The 25,759-nt window shown below is 27.6% G+C and overlaps 1 protein-coding gene across 3 annotated transcripts; it reads right to left on the bottom strand.

Moving 5' to 3' along the window:
- Positions 1-764: 764 nt before the first annotated feature.
- On the bottom strand, positions 765-15,523 carry LOC100192230 (uncharacterized protein MAL13P1.336). 3 transcript variants are annotated; one of them, XM_065796134.1, is made up of 6 exons: positions 14,879-14,990; positions 6,871-6,975; positions 5,882-5,917; positions 3,483-4,334; positions 1,956-2,242; positions 765-1,690 (listed from the first exon to the last, which is right to left on the bottom strand). In XM_065796134.1, exons 3-6 carry the CDS (start codon positions 5,913-5,915, stop codon positions 941-943), a joined length of 1,923 nt encoding a protein of 640 aa, XP_065652206.1. In that variant the 5' UTR covers positions 5,916-5,917; positions 6,871-6,975; positions 14,879-14,990; the 3' UTR covers positions 765-940. The 3 variants fall into 3 exon arrangements, with proteins under 3 accessions (XP_065652206.1, XP_065652208.1, XP_065652207.1); XM_065796136.1 differs by lacking the exons at positions 6,871-6,975; positions 14,879-14,990 and adding an exon at positions 15,355-15,523; XM_065796135.1 differs by lacking the exon at positions 6,871-6,975 and having other exon boundaries at positions 14,879-15,004.
- Between the last annotated feature and the right edge of the window lie 10,236 nt (positions 15,524-25,759).

Below are 25,759 nucleotides of genomic sequence, written 5' to 3' on the forward strand. Positions count from 1 at the left end.
ATATATATATATTTATTTATTTCATAAACATTAAGTTTTAATATGAGGCTAATGGTATTTGTAAGACATGTTTAATGTAAAACTAATTTTAGATTAAATGTATTTTTAGTAGTGTTGTCACCTTTTTAATAGAGGTAAGAAGTGGGATGACATGCAGGTTTTCAAATCATCATAAAGATAGAATTATTGGTGGGTATATTGCAATGACTTACGTCAAATTATAATTTTTTGGTAAAAATTGCGGCGATAAGAGTCAGATAACATTAAAACCCTAGTAGATGATAATTGCCTAATGTGGAGATAAGTAGGGATGGATGAAGGATTGGTTTTTCCGTAATTTCTTTAAACTCAGTTTTGTTTACAACTTCCTCGAAAACGAAGAATTGGGAAAATATTTTATCGATACAGTTTCTAAACACTTTTTTAAATTAAGTTAATAATTTCAATGAAAAAAAAATTATAAAAATGTAAGCATCATTAGCGCGGTAAAAGTGACGTTTCATAATGCGTGACATATAAATCGGCAAAAACTCATAGGAAATAAGTGTCTTACTTAAGTTTGAGTACTTACTTACTTGGAAATTATTTAATTCAACTACCATTTATATCAATGATTTGATAAATTTTAATAAAACTTGGAAACGTTAAAAAAAAATTTTGATCAAAAAAAAAATTTGGATTTTTTTCATGTTAAAAATATTATTATTTTTTTTAAATTTTATTTAATATATTTATAAAAAATATGTAGCAAATTAATAAACTTATTTTCCACGGAACATTATTACTAAATAAACATGACTAATACTATACAACATTCCAAAAATAAAACTTGGTTTAACAAAAATGACCTAAATCAGTTTAAAATCATTGATAAAAAAATTATACGAAATTTAATTTACAGGGAAAGGATTTTACTCAAAAAAAGACAACTTCGTTTTATTTAATTTCCATGTGAGACATGGCCACCCCTCAGGGCAGCCATTGACTGTCCCATCAATTTCATGGCAAGTTGATCTGGACGTTGATACTGTACTGTTTGCATCCCGTTGTGAAGTTGAGTGTGAAAATTAAACAAATTTTGCTGTCCTTGCAGTGACGATAAAGTTGCGGCAAACACTGAGTTTGTTGGAGATTGTGGTCCTTGCATTACGTTTTTGTTAACCGAAGGAAATGTCATATTTAATCCGAACGATGATGAGTTGGCTAAGCTGTTAGTCCCGTTTGGAGTAAGACTAACAGCTTGTTGAAATGGTGTACCGTCTGACAAAACCCCAATAAAGTTATTAGACCAATTGAAATCTGTATTGTTTCCTAATCCATTAAGGCTATTCTGCGATATGTTTCTATCGCTTTCAAAAGTTGGAGTAAAACAAGATACACCTTGGCCATTGAGATTTTGCAAGCCAGATAAAGTGTTCATAGTATTATTGCCGTTTACCATGGAGTTCATGGCATTTAAAGTAGCTAGCGAGTTCACGTTATTTAATCCGGATGTATAAGCGTTTAAATTAAGACCATTTAATGTGTTTGAACCATTGGAGTATTGAGCGATATTTTGAAACGAGTTTATTGCCCCATTTATTTGATTTAGAGCTGCAGCCATACTATTTGCAGTTGCTATATTGTTTGAGTTTGGAAAGACGTTATATTTATACCACGTGGGTGAGATTTTCTGTTGGTTTATCCATTGCTAAAATATAAGATTATTTTACAAAAGAATTACCTAATCAATGGGCGAAGTAAATGAGGATACCAATAAAATAATAAAGATAAGTTCATTTTATAGATATTGTATTCCCTTTGTTCGAACATAAACATATAAATAATTTTAAATTTTTATAATATTACTTTTATACATATCAATTTTTATTTATTAATAAGAAATTAAAACATTGTAAATAATAATTAATAAGAAATAATAAGTTAATAAGAAATTAAAACATTGTAAAACATACTTCGTTTAAGGGGCTTTCACTGTATCTTTTTACTCTCTTCATATCCGGACTTAATGAGTCTGTTCGATTTCTTGATAGTTGCCTAACTTCCGATTTTATGTTATTGTTTTCTTCTTTTCCGATTTCGCCTCTCATAACTGATTCTTCGATGTGTCGTTTTAGCCCTCTATTATCTAACAGATCATGGTTATGTGATGATAAATCATGGTGAATATCAACGTCGTTTATATGATGATGGTGCGAATCTGAATTATCGTGAGATAAACCAAGTTTTACCAGCCGATCATCTGGAATTTATAAATATATACAAAACTAATAAGAAAATCCTCAAAAGAGACACTCATAATGTATTATTTTTTTAATTTAAAATTTTTATAAGAAGAGATGAGGGTCCTTTATTTTATACAAGTTTAAATACGCTAAGGAGATGTTTTTGATTATCATTTAAATTTATTTTTTGTTTTTTATTTACACTATTCTACTTTAAACTCTCATTATATGTATACATTTACAAACAACATTTTTACATTTATTTGTACATTTACTTACAAAAAGTTGATCAATGTTATTCAAATTTATTTAAATTTTATTTTGTATAATAATTAAAATAAATAATTACTTTGATTCAAGAGATTTTGTAAAATAAAAAATTTCACATTACAAAAGATTCGTTGTGAAAAGATCAGATAAAAAAAAAAATATTTTATATCTACCTTATGATTGACAAAAAAACAACAATAGATACCAAACCTTTTTGCTACTATAAACTTGTTTTTAACTCTTTGTTTTTTTGTTTTTTTGCAACTTGCAGTGGCGTAGAAACGAGAAAATATGCTGAAAAAGGAGTAGGAAGCAGATTGCAAATCGGGCTCTACTTACTTGTTTCAGGTTTAGAATATAAGATTTTTTTAGCTTTTAAAATTTTGGTTATTATAATTAATTCTAGTTTTTTGATAAAGAGCCAGAGGCGTTCCGAGTATGAGAGGCGTAGGCGGGATTAACCCACTAAGGAAATTTATTAGTCGGCAAATTTGGACACTGGAGTAGGCAAAATTGGATCTATAGTTGGCAGTCGCCAAATGTTAGTCAACGTTTTAACAAAACGTAAGTCTATTCTTTTTTTTAGATTTGAATTGGCAAAAAATATTTTCTAGGCCTTACTCGGCAAAAAACAGATACTTAACCCCCCTTCCTCCTTGATGATTTCTTTTGGATGGCCCTGCAGAGAGGGCAGTTAAGAAGTGTATTTTTAGTACAAGTACAAATAACATCGGTGACTTTATTAATCTTGATAACAAAAGATGTATTGTTATTAAACGCAAAAAAAAAAAAAAAAAAAAAAAAAAAAATGAACGTAAATGATGAAAATCTGACGGTAAACCTGCATTATATTACATAATTAACCCGTGAAAGGAGGGTCTTATCTAATAATACTTTCTTGTCGTGGCTACGCCACTACATATCCACAAATAATCTATCTTTAAATAAATTCTAAATAGTAAATTAAAATAACGCAAATGCCTCTACCTTCGTGATAGTTATCATCTTTCATATCTCCGTTAATAATATTAGAATTAGGCGATATATCGTTTGATTGCATAGCATGATGGGAATGCATAGAAGTTTCTTCGAGTGGGGGTGGTAAGTCGTTACAAAGTCTGTTTTGCATGGCTTGTTCATGAAAATGCTGATTAGCCATGTGCTGTAAAGCTTCGTTATTGGTTTTATATTTTCTATCTGGGGAGAGTTGGTTTACCGGTAAATTTATTAACTGTTGTTGCTGCTGTTGCATAGGATTACTTAACATCGGAAAACCAGTGTTAAAAGCAAATGGAAATTGTCCGTAATTATTTTGATCTGGCTGGTTTGATGTTATAGCATTAAGACCATTAAAAGGTCCGAAATTTCCAAAAGTAAATCCGTTCATCATTCCAAAGCTATTGTTTTTTGAAAGTTCTTCTTGCTTGTATTTTGCTTCTTTAGTTTCTTTTTCTGCAGCGTGATTGCGCAGTATTCTATTAATAGAACTTACGCTAGGAACATTGCCGTTATCACATATTCCTTCTGCTAACAATGAATTACGAATTTCCCAAGCGAACATGCAAGGGTTTTCCTCTTTTAATTTGACAATTCGACATACCACTTTTGGCGTTGCAACTTTTGGCTTGCTTCCTCCAATAGCTCCAGGTCTTACTGATCCTGTTTCATAATAACGTCCAAGAATTTTGCTTACACAGCCATGAGAAACTAACAATTGTCTAGAAATCTCTGAAGGTCTTACTCCGCATTGCGCCAGTTCTATTATACGATGTCTCATGTAATCAGGTAGAGGTCGACCATTGACAAACACTCCACCCAACTGATTCACTCCGCCAGGATCTAAGTTATTAGAAACATAGTTATATGCATAACAAATAATATAAAATATAGCTACTAAAATATTGACTCAACTTTTAGAGTTTTAAACTAACAAAAAATGACACAAAAAAGTAAAGTTTTTAAATACAAACAAAGCTTAGTCATACCTTTTCGCAAAAAAATTAACGTTTTCCTGAATGTTATTATTATAAATGATATCAAAAGAACTAGTTATTTGCAAAAGAGTTTTGCGCATTTACTTAGAAACTACTGGATCATCATCTAGAACAACTTTTAAACTAGCTAAATTTAGTTAACTGTTTTTTCGGGTTCTTGAAAATTGCAATTCATTAATTGCATGTATGGATCTGGAAGAAAAAGTGGTTTTGAAAACAAAAAGTTAGACTCAAAAAAATTTTTTCATACTTGCAGACTTTCTGAATACGAAAGAGCAACATACAATACAATACAACATACAATACATCTCTTTCTTTTGTGGAAAAAGTCAAGCAATTTTATGGTATTCACTCTTATTGCAAGATAAAATATCCAAACCCTAACGAAAAGCAGCAAAATCTATTAAAATGCAAGGGAGAGAACTGTACGACAACATTCCGACAAAGTTCAATGGTTGTCTAATTCTTGTTGATAAAACTTATGTCATATTAGACTTTAGACAAACACTTGTACGCAGAATGAATATGTTTGGTAGGAATAGTTTGATTGGGCAAGTAATTTGTAGCTGTGGCGGAATAAGCAAGCCATTTGTAACCTCAATGTTGATAAATACCAAACTCTACAAGAAGGAGTGTCTGGAAAAGCGTTTTCTAACTTTTATAAAATCTCATAATGTTCCAGTAAGGTTTTGGTCTGATTTAGCGAGTTGTCACTATGCTGGCGAGTTGTCACTATAAAACAACAATGAATTGATACCAAAAAAATGACGTCGAAATTTTATCTAAAGGTATAATTGTCCACAAATACGTCCTGTAGCAAATATTTGGACCATTTGTAAGTTTAAGTTGACTAAGACAGAAAGTAAAGTCAATACAGAGTCTAAACAGATCAATAAATGGAGAAATATTTGAAAAGTTCCCAATAGCACTATGCAAAAGTTGATGAGGGGCGATAAGTCAAATATTTGTAGTCTCGATCGAGGAAGAATAATTTAAAATATGTTAAAATATAGATTAATGAGTACTCTATATGTAAAAATAACTTCAATATATATATATATATATATATATATATATATATATATATATATATTTATATATATATATATATATATATATATATATATATATATATATATATATATATATATATATATATATATATATATATAATTAACTAAAACCTCCTTAAGTTGAGTCAATTTTTTCGTAGCTGTGGTTTATATAGAGATTATCAGTAAAACAAAAAAATAATAAAAAAAAAATTGGTGAAAAAAGATAAATGTTAATGAAATGTAAAGCCAAATGAATTTAATTTTCTAATTTTTTAACTTCATATAACTTTATTATGATAATGATGACACAAAAGTAAACGTGACGTAAACTTCTTACCGTTGACAGAAAATTTGGTATCTTGAAATGGCATCGCTAAAGGAGAATAAAAACAGAAGGTTTATATAATAATCTAAAATTAAATAAATGCTGCATAAATATAATTTAATTAAAACTATTAGTAAATAAAGTAAAAAATAAAATTAATTTTTTCTTCATTCATCATTCAAACCACGCAGCTCTAGTGTATTAGGAAATAAGTCCTGATTACAATACACTTTGCATTCATTTTAATTCGAACGCTAACTTAGCAGTATAAAGTGTTACATTTGTTTCATAAGATAAATAAATTTCTACGAAATAAATTAAAGTAAAAATGATGAAGGTCAATGTTCTACCTGTCAATCAAATACAACGATGGGGAGGGGGGAGGATTCAATCCTTCAAGCTATAACAATTTTGAAATTGTCTATTTTTAAGAGTTGCAGTGTTTAAATACTGTTTTACGGAATGATACTTTTATTTGTAAACTTGTGTGGTTTTAAATAGTTTAAGCTATCCTTTGATAACAATTTGTTGCCCTACTGATTGTATGAAGTTTTCCTTTAGCTATAACTTGTAATTTTACTCGAATGATTACGATTTAAGCAAATGTATTATTAAAAGTTGTAAAATCTTTGTTGTTGTTTGTTGTAGATTGTTGTGTAAAAATTAAATTATATCGACAATACTAGCAAATATACCAAGAATATTATCGATACTATTAAGATATTACATTCTAGCAATACAACTAACTAATAGTTTTCATAAATTAATTAAAAAATTTAATTTGATTGAAATCGCTACAAAAATGAGAAAATCAAAACAACAATAAAATCAAAGACATAAATTTTTCATTATAATATTTATGTTTAAGGCATATTTAAAAATCAAATTATTTGCAGAAAGAACCTCCGCTAAAAAACACAATGACTTAATTTGGTGAAAACAAATGATAATATAATTATCTTAATATAAATATCTATAAATTCGATTATTCGTAGTAATACCTCTTTAGCGATATTATTTGCCAAATTTTCTATAAACATGACATCATACCAATGACTTGTGTTTCCAATATGGTAAAGTATTTTATTTGTTAGTCTAGAAGATGACTAAATTATTCAAGAAATATAATATATCAAAAATATATTTCTTGTTTAAATTACAGTTTTAATTATTATAATTGGAAACAAATAATTTCACTTTCATTAAAAGTATAAACATTTAACGAACAAAACCCTGAATTTACTTCTAATAAATCTTGTGAACTCACGAATTCTAGTGAATAACTAATTAAATAAAAGGTCACACAAAAAAAAAAAAAAAAAATAAAAAATTCGTAAAATACTGCCTAATGTTAAATAGATATTCAAGATAATTTTATTTTTTTTACCGGTTATCTTAGGCATGCTTTAAAACACACTTTCCGTACATAAAATTTGCTGCGCCTTTGAAAGGCGCAGTAACTTTCGATGATCTTTTGCGGGTTAAAATGCAGCAAAGGATAATACTTTTTGTAACGTACATACCTTAATTGAAAGCTCTGGAAATGTGAAACTAAGGTTGATTGTAGAAACTAAAATATTGTTCTGTGATTTAAGGAAAAGCAAAAAAAAATTCTAAAACAGTAGTCAAATTGAATCTTTCTTGTTCCCAAATTTTGTTAATGTTATCCTTTGACCACCTTATGCCACGTCAAATGCTTTGCGCATTGGTTTGTTCTGTAAAATATGTGAAAAAAATGTTGTTTAATGCCTGATTTTAAACATGTTTGACTTGAAAATGCGTGTTTTTTGCGATTACTTTTTTTATTTTTTTCATTTCATTACATTATTTTGTTAATTTTATTATTATGAATATTTTTTTAAATTAAATATTTTTTCTTTATTATGCTTTCTTATTATTTTTTATTATCATTTTTTTCTTTATTATTTTACCTAATTTTATATATTATAAATATTTTAGATATTCTAATGCAAAGTTTATATACATATATATATATATATATATATATATATATATATATATATATATATATATATATATATATATATATATATATATATATATATATATATATATATATTTATATATATATATATATGTATATATATATAAAGATTATTAAAAACACTTATCTAAATTTCTTTTTCAGTCTGTTTCAACTTAATCAGATTTATCAGGAAGCTTACTGAAGGTCCTGATGAAGGTGAAACAGACTGTTTATATTTTTATTTTGAGCCTCAATTGTTCCACGTTATGCAGAAAGCTACTCATAATTGGTTTTAAGATAAATTAGGATAAATTTAGATAAATTAGGTAGAAATTTATTTTCCTCATAGGAATCCTTAATTAAGTTGTTTCTCAATAATTAATGATTTAATAAATATTTATAATAATAAATATAATAATAATAATAATAATAATAATAATAAATCATTGAGGAACAACTATATTTAGGATTTTATTACTACTGCAGAACTTTAAAACAATTAAAATAAATTTGTAATTTATCTTAAAACCACGTATAAGTGGGCAGGTAGCTTTCTGCATAACATCGCCCAATTATCAAAGAGTAGTTTCTCAGCTTATGCTTCCCCAGTTAAATGGCTGTCTCTATTCCAATACCGCTTTATAATAGTAACAGCCATTTAACTGTCACTATTACAAACCGAATTGAAAAGAAAAATGGGTTTTTCATAAACAGTTTATATTCTTAAAATATAACAATTATTCCTTGTCTATTAATAAAGCGTTCAATATTTAGGTTATCCTCAAATATAAAATTAAGATAAATTAAAAATAAGAAAAATATATAAATGGCAATTTAATTATTTTGATTGTTTTAAAAACTCAACCCTTGAAAAGTAATTTTATAATTAACAAATATATTAAAATAAATTAGATTTTAAACTAGATATTAGATGAGATATGAAATTAAAAAATGTTGTGTAAAGTTAGTTTGAATTATTCTTTATGAGAGGAACTGACCTATTTTATGCTTTGCGGGCGTAAATCATAGACGGTCACAGAACCAAATGAAATTGTTTATTAACGCCTTAACTTATAGAAACAAAAAAGAAATCATGTTGAAAATGGTCTCCTTTGTTTAATAGTAAATTTTTTTGAGTAGTTGATCGTTTGATGTAATGATCTTTCCTTTTCAATTTTTTATAAATCGTATTTTTCAGATAAACAAGTTGGTACTTGCCGTAAGTTTTGAAAAATTTAATCTGAGTTTCATTTCCGGATTATTAAAAATTTAATTTATTTTTGTTTTTCCACATTTCTTTTAGATTTATATATATTATATTGTTATTAATGGTGCTGATCATTAAAATAATGTCGGTATCCAAATAACCGGTAACGAATTTTGCGAACTAGAACAAAGAGTTAAAACGTGGAATGCAGTCAAGGACGAAAAAATTGGTCTTGAAAACAATTTTTTTTTCTTCTTTGACAGCCGGACAGCATTTTACATAAATTTTATATAAAATTTTTAACTAAATTAACTTAACTTTGTAAAACAACAATCTAAAATCGCTTTTGTATAAATGAACGAATATTTATAAATAAATGAATATTTAAAAAAAACGTTTATGCAATACTACATTATAAATTCAGATAAATTTAAATTTATAATTTTTTTAGTATGTATCTTTATTAGTTAAATTATTCTTCAACATCATACTTCTTACTTACTTTATTCAAGCAAGCAAATTGTCCTTTAATTAGTTTAAAAAAAAAAAAAAAAATTTACGTTCAACAGAGTACAACAGAGCTTGTGTTGACTCAACTCATATGTTACTATTTGGACAGTGAATCGTGCTTAAGAAATTAACAAGTTTTAAAACAGAAAAATAAGTGTAGAAAGCTAGATTCCCAGTGGGCACGGGACGTTTTTTGGACGTTTTTATTAAGTTTAAACCTTTTAAAAACGTCCAAAGAACGTTTAAAAAACATACCGTGCCCGCTGGGTTAGAAACGCAAAGCTTAGTAAAGCAAACCACAGAAAAGTAAAAGAGAAGCAAGCAGAACTATCAAAAAAAGTGTTCAGATTTTTAAATAAAAAAGTAGTTTAAATTTTACTTATTCAAAATTTATTTCATCTAATTGGTGTAATATTATTAATGATAACCTTCAGCGTTCATTTTTATCTAGTAGACAGTGTTACAAGTGTGTTACGCCAACCATATCTAAACTAACCAGCAAACCCATTTACAACTAGGTTAAACTATACTGGCTGCTTGGTAAATAAGTTAATTTGTAAAATTATAATTGAAACAAGTGAGCGGTATACGAAAAATTGATTATTTACACCAACTATTCGAAAATATGTTAAACATTGTTGCTAAAAGTAATTTTAAGCAATTTTGTTTCAATTTTGTTTTAATTTAAGTGTTTGTCAAATTTTTTTGAAATTCTACTTGATAATAGAAGTAATAAACGAAAATCAAATTGGAAGTTGCAAACTGGTGTTTTATGACTTTGCAAACTCGATAGTTTTATAGTTAATTGATTAGGTAATACTTGACATTTTAACAATACATCTCATTATTTAATAATTGAGGTGCAGTAGTAAAAGTGCTAGATTGTTCAAGACTTTTTTTGACGCATTCGCAATTATAAGCTAAATATAAATGTGTTCAAGTCTTTTAACTTGCTAAATACTTACATTAATCAAATATTTATGGTCCTTAAGTTTAAATTTATATTTTCAGTTCACAAAAAGTTTCATATTTTTCCAGTTCGCAGTATTAGAAAAATATTATTAGAAAAATTTATTATTAGAAAAAAACATTTTAAATAAACTAAAGGTGGTTTACGCAACCAAAAATTAACACCAGTATATATATATATATATATATATATATATATATATATATATATATATATATATATATATATATATATATATATATATATATATATATATATATATATATATATATATATATATATATATGTATATATATATATATATATATATATATATATATATATATATATATATATATATATAAATTAGTAAAAACACTTATCTAATTTTTGATTACTTTAACACTGTGTTTCACCATCAGTAGGTTCATCAGGAAGAATCTTCCTGATGAACCTACTGATGGTGAAACACAGTGTTGAAGTAATCAAAAATTTGATAAGTCATTTTTAAACACCCCATTTAAATTACTTTAAATGGGGTGTTGAATTATTAGAAATACAAAAAAAAATACTTTTACTAAAAGTAAAAACAATGTGAAAAATTTGTCTCAACATTTTAGTTTTTAGTTCAAGCTTTTTAAGAAACTTATAATATTATTTATATTATTCTTTGATTTAATTTTATTATTGTAGTTGCATTTGCTTTTGTTGATTTGGTAAAAATTATATGAAATTCAGCACTGGATTTTACTAATTTTTGATTGCTATTTTTAACCCTTTACGACGCAACTCAATTCTCTTTCCCCTCTCCTTCCCCACTTCCACCGTTTTTATGATTGATTATGATAGAATACATTATACTGATTTAAAATCATATGAAAGCATAGGTCTGTAAACTTGAGAAAATGCTCTAATTTGATTTTAAAGTATAAAAAACCGCATTAAAAACGCTAATATTCTTTTTCAATATTCTTATTTATTTTTTTTAAAAACATTTCAACAGTTTTCAAAAATTAAGAAGTTATTTTTTTTAGCTACGCGACCCAGTTTTTATTGTCAACAAAATTCAAACATATTTGAACCTAATTCACATTTTAAGATGTACATACATCGACTGGCAAATAGAGATTGGTGCAAATAAATGTACATACATCGACTAACAAACAGAGATTGACGCAATTAAATGTACATGGTTTGGGTCCAGTGCCGCCGAGAGGAGAGAGCGAAAGGGACATATTGTCCCGGGCGGCAGATATCCAAGGGGCGCCAAATAAAAAGAAAGTATCTAAAAATAAAAGATAAATAAAAAAAGTGGTCCTTCGTCTACAATATAAAGAAATTTTGATAAATAAGGGCGCCAATCAGGGTTGCTATCCCAGGCGGCATGACGGCTCACGACAACCCTGTTTGGGTCAGTGTTAGGGTAGGGTCAGAGGTCAATAAGAAATGCGCTTCGCTTTAAAATGTCAATAGAAACCAGGCTTTTCTAAAGTTGTTATTGTAAAGGAATTTAATCACAACCGAGTTGAAAAAGATGGTAGAATATTAGTGTTTTTAGTTTATGTTAGGTTTTTATACTTCAACATCAAGTTAGAGTACTTTCCTCTAGTTTTCAGACCTATGTTTTTATATTATTCTGAATCAGTATAAAAACATAGGTCTGAAAATTAGAGGAAAGTACTCTAAAATAAAATAATTCGCCCAGTCACTGGGGGAATTATTTTATTTTTATTTAAAAAAATATTATTTTGCCAATGCATAACAATTGTGTTATTTTTTAATTTAACTTACTTAGCAATTTAAGCCGTTGTGCAGTCAACCGTATTGTATAACTTAGTAATGCTTAAGGAAATAGTTTAAAGAAACTTTTATTTTAATCAGTTTCTTGGCAACCATGGAAAAAATTAAATCAAACTTTAAATCTATAAAGTTAAAATAAAAATTTCAAAACTTTGCTTATATAAAATTAAAAAAGTTATATAAACTTTAATTTTACAAAATTTCTTAAACAATTACTAGCAAATCTGAATTAAATAAGATCAATCAAATGGAACACACTCCAAATATTTATAAGTTTATATATTATGTCAAATAAGAAACATTTGCAAAATATTGAGATGACCGTAGCCTGGGAACAAATAAAGCCCTAAACCCTTAGTCCCCCTCTCCCCCAGCCTATAACGTGAGAGCAACAAGTTTATAAGATATTTTTTTTTTTTACTATTTTTTACTAAATTTATTTTCATCAACAAGTTTCAATTGCACACAAAATAACCACCTACAAAATACCCTTCTTGGGAGTTCAGAATAAAAACACCATTAGCTTCTATAGTATCATGTACCATTACCGCAACGAAAATTACGATGAAATTAGTTAATGTCTTGATGCTGTTGATTAGATTAATTTATTTTATGGCAAGTCAGCTGACGAATGTTTCAAACTTTTTCGTTTAGAATACAATAAACTGCGCGACGTTTTTATACTTAAATGTACCACTATATTTTGTAACAAAAAATGCAATCCTATATGGTTTAATCCTAAATTAAAGAAGCTAGCAAATAAAAATTTTCGTCTATTTAAGAAACTCCAATGCGCTTCATCTAAACATAAAGATACTTTACGCGCTCTTAATAATAAATAAATTCAAAACAAGTCAAAAAACAAGTTACAACTGCTGCCACTAAATATGAGCATTCCATTATCTCAAATTGTAAACCCAATCCAAAATCTTGTAAAAGTATAATTCGTTCTCTTTTTGAATTAAATGGCAATCAATTAGTTGATAAAAAAATCGATTGCACAATGTTTCAATCTTCATTTTATCAAATAGTTCTCTCTCATCACAGTAACCTAAGCTTACCAGTATTAAGTACTTGAACACTTACCCAATCACAAGAAAGGTTGGTTAAATGTCTAACCCAATAACAAGAAAGGTTGCCGTAGTAATCCAGAAAACTATCGGTCTATTTCACTAACTTCTGTCGTTTGTAAGGTTATGAAAAAGTTACTTCGCGACTTTATGGCAGGCCGTTTGTACATCCACATCTTATTACCCTGTCATCAAAATGGATTTGTTCAAAATTGTTCGTGCACGAATAATCTTTTAGAAATAATAGAAAATATTACCAAAGCTCTTAATGATTGCTGCTTGCACTAATAATTCTTTTAGACTTCACTAAAGCATTTGATTGTTTCTCACACACTATTCTTCTCCTGAAAATAAAGGGATACGGTTTCTGTGACATGATCCTTTATTGGATAAAAGATTTTTTAAACAATAGAAAACAACGTGTTATTCTTGGTGAACCCTCTTCTGATTGGATAGAAGTACTGAGTAGAGTTCCTCAAGGCTCGGTTATTGGTTCACTTTTATTTTTAAATTTTATTTACAACATGCCTGAGTTTTTATCTAATTTCTGTTAGTTGTTTGCTGATGACACTCAATAAATTGCAATATCTGGTCTAGAACAAGTCCAAAAAGATATAGATGTCTTTCTACATTGGTCTAAACTTTGGGGCATAGAATTTTATATAAATAAATGCAAAGTAATGAGCTTTTATGGTAGTTTTAATGTTTTAGACTATTCTTTTGGTATGCTTAACTTATCAAACACTGTTATTAATTTTGAAAACGTCGATATTGAAAAGTCAATAGAGTTTATTTCAACAATAAACTTAAGTGATCTGATCAAATAAATAATGAAGGATTAAAAGCTAACCAGATGCTTCGTATATATAATAAATTATCTATAACATATATTATAAGCACACACACAAATATATGTATATATATATATATATATATATATATATATATATATATATATATATATATATATATATATATATATATATATATATATATATATATGTGTGTGTGTGTGTGTGTGTGTGTGTGTGTGTGTGTGTGTGTCTGTGTGTGTGTGTGTGTGTTTATGTGTGTGTATGTTTGTGTGTGTGTGTGTGTTTATAATATATGTTATATATAACTTATTATATATTTATATATTACATATGTTATGAATATAGAAAATAGACTTCTATAATAGGCTTATATAAAAAGTTATTTAAGGCAATATATAGGGTGAGAGTAAAAAAACAAGAAGTTTCTGAAATCTGAGGATATTATGTTTTAAGAAAACATATACAGGCTTGCAAGTTCGACTAAAGTATACAAGTTAATTTTAATACGTGTTTAGCCTGAGCCTTAGTCTGAGCCACGAATAAATTTAATTGAACTACCAGTGATTAAAGTTAATTTTTTTTTTAATTGTTTTACGTTAAACGCGATCCGCACTAATTTCATTACACATGATTGAAACAAGGCTAAAACAAATTACATAAACTAGACGTACCGTCCAGAGTTGCTGCTTAAATTTGCTGGATAAAATTTGCTAAATCCTTCAGTGATCAAACCAAAATGTCCCAGTAACCGCCCTTAAAATCGATCGAGGCCAATGAATATAGTTACTTTCAAAGGCAGTTTCAACATTCAACGATTTATTCTGCATAATTATGCAGATTTTAATACGCTTGATTTGGTAAACATTTAAAAGATTTCATTAAGGTGCAATTAATGCAAATGCAACTGCTACGGCTCGGTAATAAATCCGTTTTACCGTGCAAATTTATTACTGTTGCACCATGCTGCTACTTTCTTTATGTAGAATGTAAAAGAAAGTATATTGAAATAAGACTTGATCAATAAAGTATTGCCATTCTTAAAAAGAATAATATATAGTTTTATAGTTTGTTTTAGCCATTTGAGCTTGTTAAAGATTTTTTGCATTTAGATTATTTACAAATTTTAAAAAATTTTAAGAGTCCTTACTTTGTGCCAATATTTCATCCCGTTGTGATTAGAGCAGCCCTTCTCCTCAGCCCTCTAAAGGAGAATATAATGATGCATAGATACATTATAAGTTGCTCCTAATCATATCTGATAAACAAGATAGTTGCACTCTGATCTTGTCAAGATTTCTAGATTTAGCAAAACAAACTTTGTTTTATTTAAAAACATATTCGTGCTAAACGCATCACTGATTATTTGACATGGTTCATTAATTATTTTATAAAATATAACTGATATCTCAAATGTTTTGGTCTAAATACCCACTGTTAAATATTCTAACATAACTAGTAAGCTATTATATACATATATATTTGTGTACATATGAGTGATTGTGTTCATACTTTAGAAACAATAAAATTAGAAAATTAGCATTTAGTAGAGTATTTCATAGAAGACAAGACTTTTAAAAACATTTTAAAAATACATTTATAAAAGATTTTTTAATAAATATTGCCGTTTTTAATAAAACTGCACAGGGCCGTCGAAAGCCGTCACGCCGCCTGGGATAGAAACCCTGATTGGCACCCTTATTTATCAAAACATCCCCGTATTATAGATAAAGGACCTTTTTTTTTTAGGTTCCTTCTTTTCATTTGGCACCCCCTGGATATCTACCGCCAGGGACAAACTGTCCCTTTCGCCCCCCTGCCTCTCGGCGGCACTGAAACTGCGTAAGGTATTCAAGTGTTGAGAACTATTGTTTATATTTTCATTACTTCCATAGCAGATTGTAAACATTAAAATGCAATGAATATGGTCAACAGTGTGGAAAGTCAACAATAAAAGTTTTTTAACATTTTTTTCTTTGATTTTAATATTGTCAGAAAGATACCTTAAATGTTATATTTATATATATATATATATATATATATATATATATATATATATATATATATATATATATATATATATATATATATATATATATTCACTTTTAGTTTTTTTTTTTAACTTAAAAATACGAATTATCACATTGTTGATTATGCTAATCATAATTTCTTATTATTTATGAAAGAAATTGTGATTAGCATACCTTCAATGTTGTGATATTTAGCTTAAATAGATGTTAAATTTGGCAACAGTTATCAAGATTGAAGTCTTAGGTTAGTAAGTCCTTCAAATCTAGATTGCACACTGCAACCAAAGCTTTAATGATTAACTTTACACATTGTTGTTTAATAGAACCATGTTTGTTGCTAATAGAACCAGTTTCGCAGACGGAATTGACGTTAATTGGCGTTAATTGAAATGTATAAACGCAGATCGCGATTAGTAGAAGTTGTATAACTAAATTAAATGATAAAGCAATCTTTTACTTTTTAATAATAGTATTAGTATAAAAAATTTAAGCAAGGAAGTAATAAACTCTGAGCATGAAGTAAAAAAAATTTTGTTAAAAAAGGTTTAACGCGCAATTTAAAAAAATACTTTTTTACCATTATTTTAGTAAGATGTTAAAAAGAATTTAAATCATCATTTTTGTTGCTTAGAATGTACAGACCAATTTTGAAATGTTTGGGTGCAAACTGATGATTAAATATTTTGCAGAAACTAATGGATCAGTTGTTCAATCTGAGATTCCTTATCAATAGCTATAAATCACTAGCTATAAATAAAAATCTACTTTCAAATTTACTGGTGTCAAAAATTGCTTTTTTTTAAATTAATAAGGTCCGAGAATAGCTAAAGTCTTATTACAGTGCACCACGGAAGAACATTAAACCAGGAGGTTCACGCCTCCTTTCTTACTAATGTTGCTTGTTTTTCCAGAGCAGATATCAAACCTCAAGCCTCTTTGTTCTGAGTCAAAACGAAATAATGTTCTATTTCATTAAGTTAAGAATTGCTGTCATAGCCACCAATGGATTGTTATTCAGGCCAGATTCACTCAAGGCAATCACTTGTTTTACTATCGTTTCCAGACGGCTTCAATTTTGCTTTTTGATTGGCAAATTATTATTTTAACATTTACTAATTGTTGCTTGCTTCATTTTCAATATTTCTGTTAATATTTCTGCTAATTGACATTTGAAGGATGACATGATCTGCAAGTTGAAAATTCTGCTTGCAAAAAAGTCTTCTCAATGTTAGCCTTATCAACTGTTTTTTTAAATATCAGCCGTATTGTTCTTTAATCATTATTGAAACTTTGTTAACTTATAAAAAATTTGAAAAGTTTGACACAATTACATTTGTTGAACTTACTCTTGAATGTTGCAATACTCAGAATTTCCTTTTTTTAAAATTATATATTCGTTTTGTGCTTAATGTGATTTCAAAAGTTTCATGTACTTGATATAATATTAGTGCGAGAGCTACAAAAGCAACAATCAATCGGATTTAAATGTTTTTTCAAGTTTACCTGATCACTGCTGAAACACTTTTATTCTCTACCAACTTTCGTTCTTTAGCAGAAATTTTTAGTTTACTCATAATCAATCATAAAACTTCAAAATATCACGATACGTTATCAAGACGTTGCAGGGAAGTTCATCAGCTAAATTAAAAACAGAACAGCTTACAAATCTTTTCTTTTTCATATTCTTGGAGCATTCATTTGTTTTTACTTATTTCAAATAAAGATGCTTCATAGAAATTTGCGATGGTTGGAGCCCGGTAAGAAAAAAGTATTGAACTTTTGACGACAATTGCACAAAACATGAGAGCAACAAGTTGATAAAATATTTTTTTACTTTTGTTAATCAGGTTTTATATTCATAGAAAAATTTTAAATTTTATACAATAATCTCCTAGCATTTAATCTAAGTTTTATGTTCATGGATAAATTTTAAATTTTATCATTTAAAATTTAATCTTTCTTACTATGCTTTTTTGCAAAAAACCCTTATCAAACCTAAGTATAAACATATAAATGTATAAGGTTTAATGTATGTCTTTAGGTTAGCTGTCTCAATCATCTAAAAATGTTGCATTTGCTCGTGTAAAGTTAATGCAAAAAATTCAGTTTCTTTAATTAGAAAAATATTAACAATTTGACGTATATTAATATTTTGTAATATTACTGAGGTTTACCTACTTTTCATAATTGTTTTTTGCATTACTATACTATATGTAATAATATAAAAGTTAAATATAAATATTGTATGTATATATGTATGTATGTATGTATGTATGTATGTATGTATGTATGTATGTATGTATGTATGTATGTATGTATGTATGTATGTATGTATGTATGTATGTATGTATGTATGTATGTATGTATGTATGTATGTATGTATGTATGTATGTATGTATGTATGTATGTATGTATGTATGTATGTATGTATGTATGTATGTATGTATGTATGTATGTATGTATGTATGTATGTATGTATGTATGTATGTATGTATGTATGTATGTATGTATGTATGTATGTATGTATGTATGTATGTATGTATGTATGTATGTATGTATGTATGTATGTATGTATGTATGTATGTATGTATGTATGTATGTATGTATGTATGTATGTATGTATGTATGTATGTATGTATGTATGTATGTATGTATGTATGTATGTATGTATGTATGTATGTATGTATGTATGTATGTATGTATGTATGTATGTATGTATGTATGTATGTATGTATGTATGTATGTATGTATGTATGTATGTATGTATGTATGTATGTATGTATGTATGTATGCATGTATGTATGTATATATGTATGTTGTTATGTATGTATGTTATGTATGTATATATGTATGTATGTATGTATGTATGTATGTATGTATGTATGTATGTATGTATGTATGCATGTATGTATGTATATATGTATGTTGTTATGTATGTATGTTATGTATGTATATATGTATGTATGTATGTATGTTGTTAATTTATCATTATTATTAGAGTTGAAGATTTTACAAAAAGTTATACAATCCACGCTAATAGTCATTTATTTCTAACAAAACATTTGAATAATCAATCAATATATATTTCGATAAATGATCTTACAATCGAGATCATTTACAAATAGTTAAAATCTCAAGTAAATAACATGAAATAATATTTATAATACAAATAATAACAATAATAATAATGATGATAAATAAACAATTATAGCAATAGATAGATAATTATAAAATAATAAACCAATATTAACCTTAATGTATAATTAAATATTATCCACAGTCAGTAAAGGATAATTAAATATTATCCACAGTCAGTAAAGTTACAAACACTTATATACTGACAAAATGTAACAACTTCCTATGAAATAAAAAAAAAACTGCAAAAAAAAAAAATTAACAATGATTTAATCAATATAATAATCCTAATATTAACAATTCTAAAAAAAACAACATAAGTCGATAAATATATCATTGAAAATAAAAATAAATAAATTAAGACAAACACACGCACACGCATAATAAATTAAAATATTTAAATAAAAAAGGAACCCATATCATAATACCCAATAAATAAATATCATCTCCTTAAAATCCTCTTCTAGACAAATTAACGTCAAAAATATAACGAAAAGACGTGTTTTTGCCGTTTGTTTGTCGTATTCGTTCAATAAAATTATATAAATATAATGCTTATTTTATTTTTAGGTGAAAAAAGTATTATGAATAGATATTAAAAACTTGATCCTAAAAATTTTTTTTGCTCACTTTATAATCCATTTATGTGATTGTGTGATGAATTTGACTTAACTTTTCAATTCCAGCAATTTTAGGCAAACGCGTATACCCAGCGGGCACAGGACATAAAAAGACGTCTTTTAAACGTCTTTTTAACGTATCGAACGTCTTTTGAACGTTTTGGACGTCTTTTGAACGTTCAAAAGACGTCTTTTTTTGGTCCGATGCCCACTGGGTAGAAAATGATAAACTAACATATTAGTCTTAATAAAAAAAAAGAAAATTTAATAAAATCTTTAGGCGTTTTTTTTTCTTTCTTAAAACTAAAATAATGAAATGTATCAACAAGACAATTATTTCATGATATATTAATTTTAGAGAAAAAGTTCTCAAACAAAAAATGTTCCCAGCATCATAAACAAAATCAAATAAACAAACATGCTCAAAATAATTTGTTGCGCTGAAATTTCATTTGCAAAAAAAATCTTAACGGAGAATGGGCTTACAAAACATGTCTCATTAAAATATATTTATTTGATGTGCCTTTAATAACGGTTTAATATAGATCATTGCTTATTTTTGTATCGTCAGGTTTTACGTCAAACAGAGTTTTAAATCTTATTTGATACAATAAATTTTAATTGTAGCTTAAAAAGTTGCACAAGACGTATGAATTAGCTCGATTGCCAATATGTACTGGTTAAGTAATTAAAAGACCTTGTCGCAAGCCCTTGAGCCTCACCGCATGTTTATTATATTATATCAAAACCCAATAAAAAAGTATCTGGGATTTTTATAGTGAATTTTAAATAATCTGAAACCAAAGGTTCTGTATTTTGTAAATGTGCAAATATTTGGCATTATCTTTAAAAAGCGAAGTTTACTTTGTTCAAGTTATTAATGTTAGTGATTATTTTGTTATTGGCAGAAACTGCCGTATTATCATCTATTTTTTAAATAGTTTTAAGACATAAAAAGCGATGGAAACTTTTTGTCCAGAAAGTTTTTACTCGGTATAATTTTTTTTTTAGCTTTTTTTAAAAGTTAAACTTTTTTTTTAAAGCTATTTTTACTAGAATTTTTAACAAAAGTTTATTTATTTAAATATTTTTTCAATATGTTAATATGTGTATACCACATGTACGATATTTCACATTTTAGGTACAAACTGTTGTGCGCAAAATGTATTTAAAATACTTGCGGAGCCATTTAGCAATTTGAGAATTTGACATTTTCATAATTTTCGTTAATTTATTGTAACAGAAACATTTTTTACTGTCAATACTGTCAATAATAAGGGTTCGGGATGGTATTTCAATATTAAAAATCGGTTGTGAAACCGTTTTTTCTAAAAAATCTGAACAAATTTTGAAAATATTGATTAATACTCCAAAGCTTAACTAATAAAATAATTGGTTAGCGGGGTTATTCTGTGGTATAATGATAAGTTTTTTTTAGAGAGTGAGGGCAAATTTTTTTTAGAGAGTGAGGGCAAATGCGAATGTGAACGTAAAAAGAAGAATGAGAGTAAATGCAAATGTAAGGGTAAAATTAAAAGTGAGGGTAAAATTTTATATAAATATAAAATAATAAAGATAAAAGTAAATGTGAAAGTAAAAGTAAAGATAAAAAGAGTCACTTAAAATTTTTTAAAACAAATAACCATCAGCAGGGGAGAAACAAATAACCATTAGCAGGGGAGAGTAGGCAAAAGTGGGACACGAAAAATTTTTTTCAAGGTAATTGCAATATCTTTTTTATTGAATGTATGAACTAAATCAAACAAGTTTTAACGAATAAAGCAGTATTTGAGGCACCAATTTCACCCCCTAAGATTGATAGCATGTTTTAATAAGGTATGGTTTTGGTTTTAGAGAAACCCTGCGATTGGGGTAGTGTGTGTGAAGTGAAGCGGGACATTTAAAGGAGAAGTAGGACTATACAAAAACCGCTTCAAAACTAGTTAAATATTAATTTGAGCAAATTTTGATTTTAAAGTTAAGTTTAATTTAAATAAAACAAAATAGTCAATGCATCAATGCATTTTTCTATCAAATTAGGAGTACATATTAAGAATTTAAATTTCTTTGTAAAAAAAAAGAAAAAATTATTTCAAATTTATTGTGCTAACCCAGCCATCTAAGTGAACTTTTAGGCACTGAGATGCTCTGACAAGTGAAGTTGGTTCTGATTTTCTAATAGTTCTGGGTTTCTTTTTAAAAATCCTATTATCCAATCTCGAATACCTTTTTTTTGCTCTATCCAACGCAAAGGAAATTTTATTTTGTTTACTTGAGCAATTTTAAAAGTTGGAGCTCTCACTTGACCTGTTGTAAGGCCAATTAAACATATCGGTACAGGTTTTTAGATAAGTGCTCAGTGTTTTTTTTTGTGCAACAGAGAATAGAGTGTTGATAATTTGGTTGAAGATTAGCATCTGGAAATTGACACTTTTTTTATACACCTATGAAGTGCAGACTTAAAAATGCCAGGTGACTATGCTGCTTCTCTAAGGCTTATCTCATTGTTTACATTTTTTATTTTGCAGTTATTTAGGTGCTCCCAGAAGTCCTAACAGTCTAATCTCAGAAAATTTAACAGGAAGTCCACACCACCTTCCGTACCAATGTCGCTTGTTGGGCTAGAGCTGGCGTTGATTCTCGGACCTCTGGGTTCTGAGCCAGGACTCTAACCACTGCGCCACGGCTGCTCTAATCACTGCACCACGGCTACATTGGCTACATCAACTTCCAAAATGTGGAGTTTTACTTTCTCTTTTATACAAATCTTGGCATGACCTGAAATTTAAAGGAAATTAGGTTTAATAAAAAAATATTAATTTCTAATGGTATCAAGGTTACTGTTAATACTATATCTTATTTCAGACTATTAATGAAATTATGATTTTATTTAAAGTTAAAAAAACTTGTATGTATGCCTTTTTCTTCCCAAATGCTTTCAAATTATTGATGAAAATAGAATTCTCAATTTACTTCAAACAACAATGATGAATCAAATCACACTTATGCTCAATAAAGGTCTGTCTTTCCTAATTTTGTTTTAACTCCAATGTATAAGAACTAAAACTAAAATTAAACGTATCGATATTTTTATTTTGAAAACCATAAAAAATCGCAGCCAAAATGATCTTAAACTTTCCGCAATAAAATAACGCAAAACTGTTAAGGAGAAGTGGGTTATCAACTTTTTTCTCTGTCCCGCCTCACCCTTATGCGGGGCAGACAAAATGAAACTAAAATTACAGCCACAAAATTAAAGATAAAATAAAAATTTAAGTACTAAATGTTAGATGATGTGTATTTCCTTATAAAATTTACAAAAGGTGCAACATCATTCGAAAATAAATACATGTATGAGTTACTAGGCTGTCAGCAAAATACTTTTTAAAGATTTTCAAAAAAAGCGGTTTCTACCACGCGCAGGAAGCATACACACATACACGCACAGGAAGCATACACATATGCACGCGCAGGAAGGCGATGTTTAATAACTAGAGCACAAGAAATCTTTTTACATTAAATAAAAGTAGTTTGGCGCCGCTCCTAAATAAAATTATAGGGGTGTCCCACTTTTCTCGCGTCTCACTTCTCTCCACTCTCTCATCCTTTATTTATGTATTAATGCAACAAAAATTTTCTTTCTGCAAACTTTATAAAAAGTTTAAAATTAAATCAAACAAAAATTGAATTTTTGAGAATAAAATTTATAAGAAAAAAATGTAAGTAAATACAAGTCTAAGTGTTTGAAAATATATGTTTTCTTCATAAGGTGATTAGGTATGTGATTAAATCTTTTTATTTTTTATCTTATTTTAAAAGTTTTTAACTATTTATTTATCTTATATCTCTATTACTTGTGTATAACTCCCCCTGTGTCGAACTCAATTTGAAGAATTATGCCTTTAAAAAGTTGATTGTATCACAATCTTTTTAGAGTGCTTTTATAATTTGTTTAATGTGGCCAAAGTTTATAAGTAAAGGGGCTAACATATTCTTATTGTTGAAAAAAGTGGAGTATTAGCAACATTTTTTATTACAACAGTTAAATAATTTTGCTTAAACCATACTTTTTATAATGGCAATGTCTTGCTTGTGAATTTCAGAAGCAAAAAACAGCAAAACTTAATGTGCCCAGTTGTTGTCCAATTAGGATTGCAATTACTTTCAGATCAACACATATCATCCACTTATTCTTATTATACTGTAAGGTATTCAGAATATTGTATGACATTTCTTATAATATTCTATAGCATTGCTAATAATACTGTATGGAATTACTGAACGACATTTAGAATTTAAATTATTGTAAGTTTCACTTATGATAAAAAATCAAAAATAATAGTTATTGAAATGATTTTGTAGCTCACGCCAGATCATAAGAATACTAAACGGCATAGGGCAGCCAGTACCAATTGTTTTATCTTCAAACATCTACTTTTGTATCAAAATAAACAGCATACAAACTTTGAATGTGTTCAGTAACAGCACGTGGCTTCTTTTTTGCAATATGTTCGTCACATATATAACAAAAGTTTTTTCTCTCATTTTTACAATTGCGACAATAGCAAGTAACCATTTGGGACGAAAGCAAATAGCCTTTTTATGTCATGTCGTTTAATTTAAATTTAAATTCAAATTTCATTAAAAACTCATTGTTGGAATTGTATAAATTTATACTGGGGGAACACAATGTATACAAATTGTACATTTTAGAAAGGGGGTTGGTATTAACACTGGGCTTAGCATACATTAAAAAGCAAAAGCAAGACAGGTGAGTAGGGTGGCAAATACAGATCGTTAATACAATAAAATGCCACTGAAAAAAGCTGATACTGAAAAAACAAAAAAGTGCAATTTACATAAAAACCACCAGTTCTAGAAATGAAAATAAGTGAATTTTCTGAAACTTCATAATATTAAGTTAAACTCTTTGAATTGTATGTAAAAAATTATTCTTGAACAGCAATGTACACTGATTTGCTTTTCATATATCGTCACGGTAATTTCTCAACTGCCAAATTCATTTTTTATGTTTTAAAAAACTAAATTAAAAAACTGAAAAAAAAATCTCTATTTTTTCTCTTACATTGAAATCACATTGAAAACAATAGAATAAACTATTTTTCAATTGTTTTAAAATATAGGTGATTTGTTACATAACAGAAGACTGTATAAACTATACATTTAAACCAATAGATTAGTTCGAAATCCCCAAAAAAATGACTTCGGCGAATGTGAAATGATCGTACCAATTTTATTACGTATTCATAAGCTTATTTAATACAATCTCATAAATAGTATAACAGTTTATCATTCATTAGTAATCTAGTGCATCAAGCTCACGCACCAAGCTATGTTAGCGTAATTAAAATAATAATAAATAAAAGAAAAATATAAAAGTATTTAGGCTAATGAAAACTTTCGAAAACAAAAAATTAAAACTGTTCTTTGAGATTTTACTTTCCAGATACTTCATGTGATCTCAAATTACATTTTCGTCAAAAAGGACACTAATGCATTTAAATTTTTGTTGCAAAATCAACCCCTACAGCTTTTTTTGAGTTTAGCTTTATACATTTATCAATCATTTGATGATTAACTCTAGCTTTATTAATTTTTATATATGCGTGATTCAAATAACGAGGAGCTAGTCTATATAACTCAAATAATAGTTTACTTATTTGCCCAAATATAGAGACTTTCTCAATATTGCAATAAAGGCTCTTTTGATTCAGTTTTTACCCATTTTTGACAAGTTGCTTTTTAACTA

The sequence above is a fragment of the Hydra vulgaris genome, chromosome 04 (assembly GCF_038396675.1).
Source record: "Hydra vulgaris chromosome 04, alternate assembly HydraT2T_AEP".
NCBI lineage: Eukaryota > Metazoa > Cnidaria > Hydrozoa > Anthoathecata > Hydridae > Hydra > Hydra vulgaris.

Coding starts and splice junctions, on each gene's coding strand:
- LOC100192230 (XM_065796136.1), bottom strand. CDS start 5,915: ATGCCATTTCAAGATACCAAATTTTCTGTCAACG. Junction 4,335..5,881: donor TACCAAATTTTCTGTCAACG/GTAAGAAGTTTA, acceptor CTAATAACTTAG/ATCCTGGCGGAGTGAATCAG. Junction 1,691..1,955: donor GTGAAAGCCCCTTAAACGAA/GTATGTTTTACA, acceptor CTTATATTTTAG/CAATGGATAAACCAACAGAA.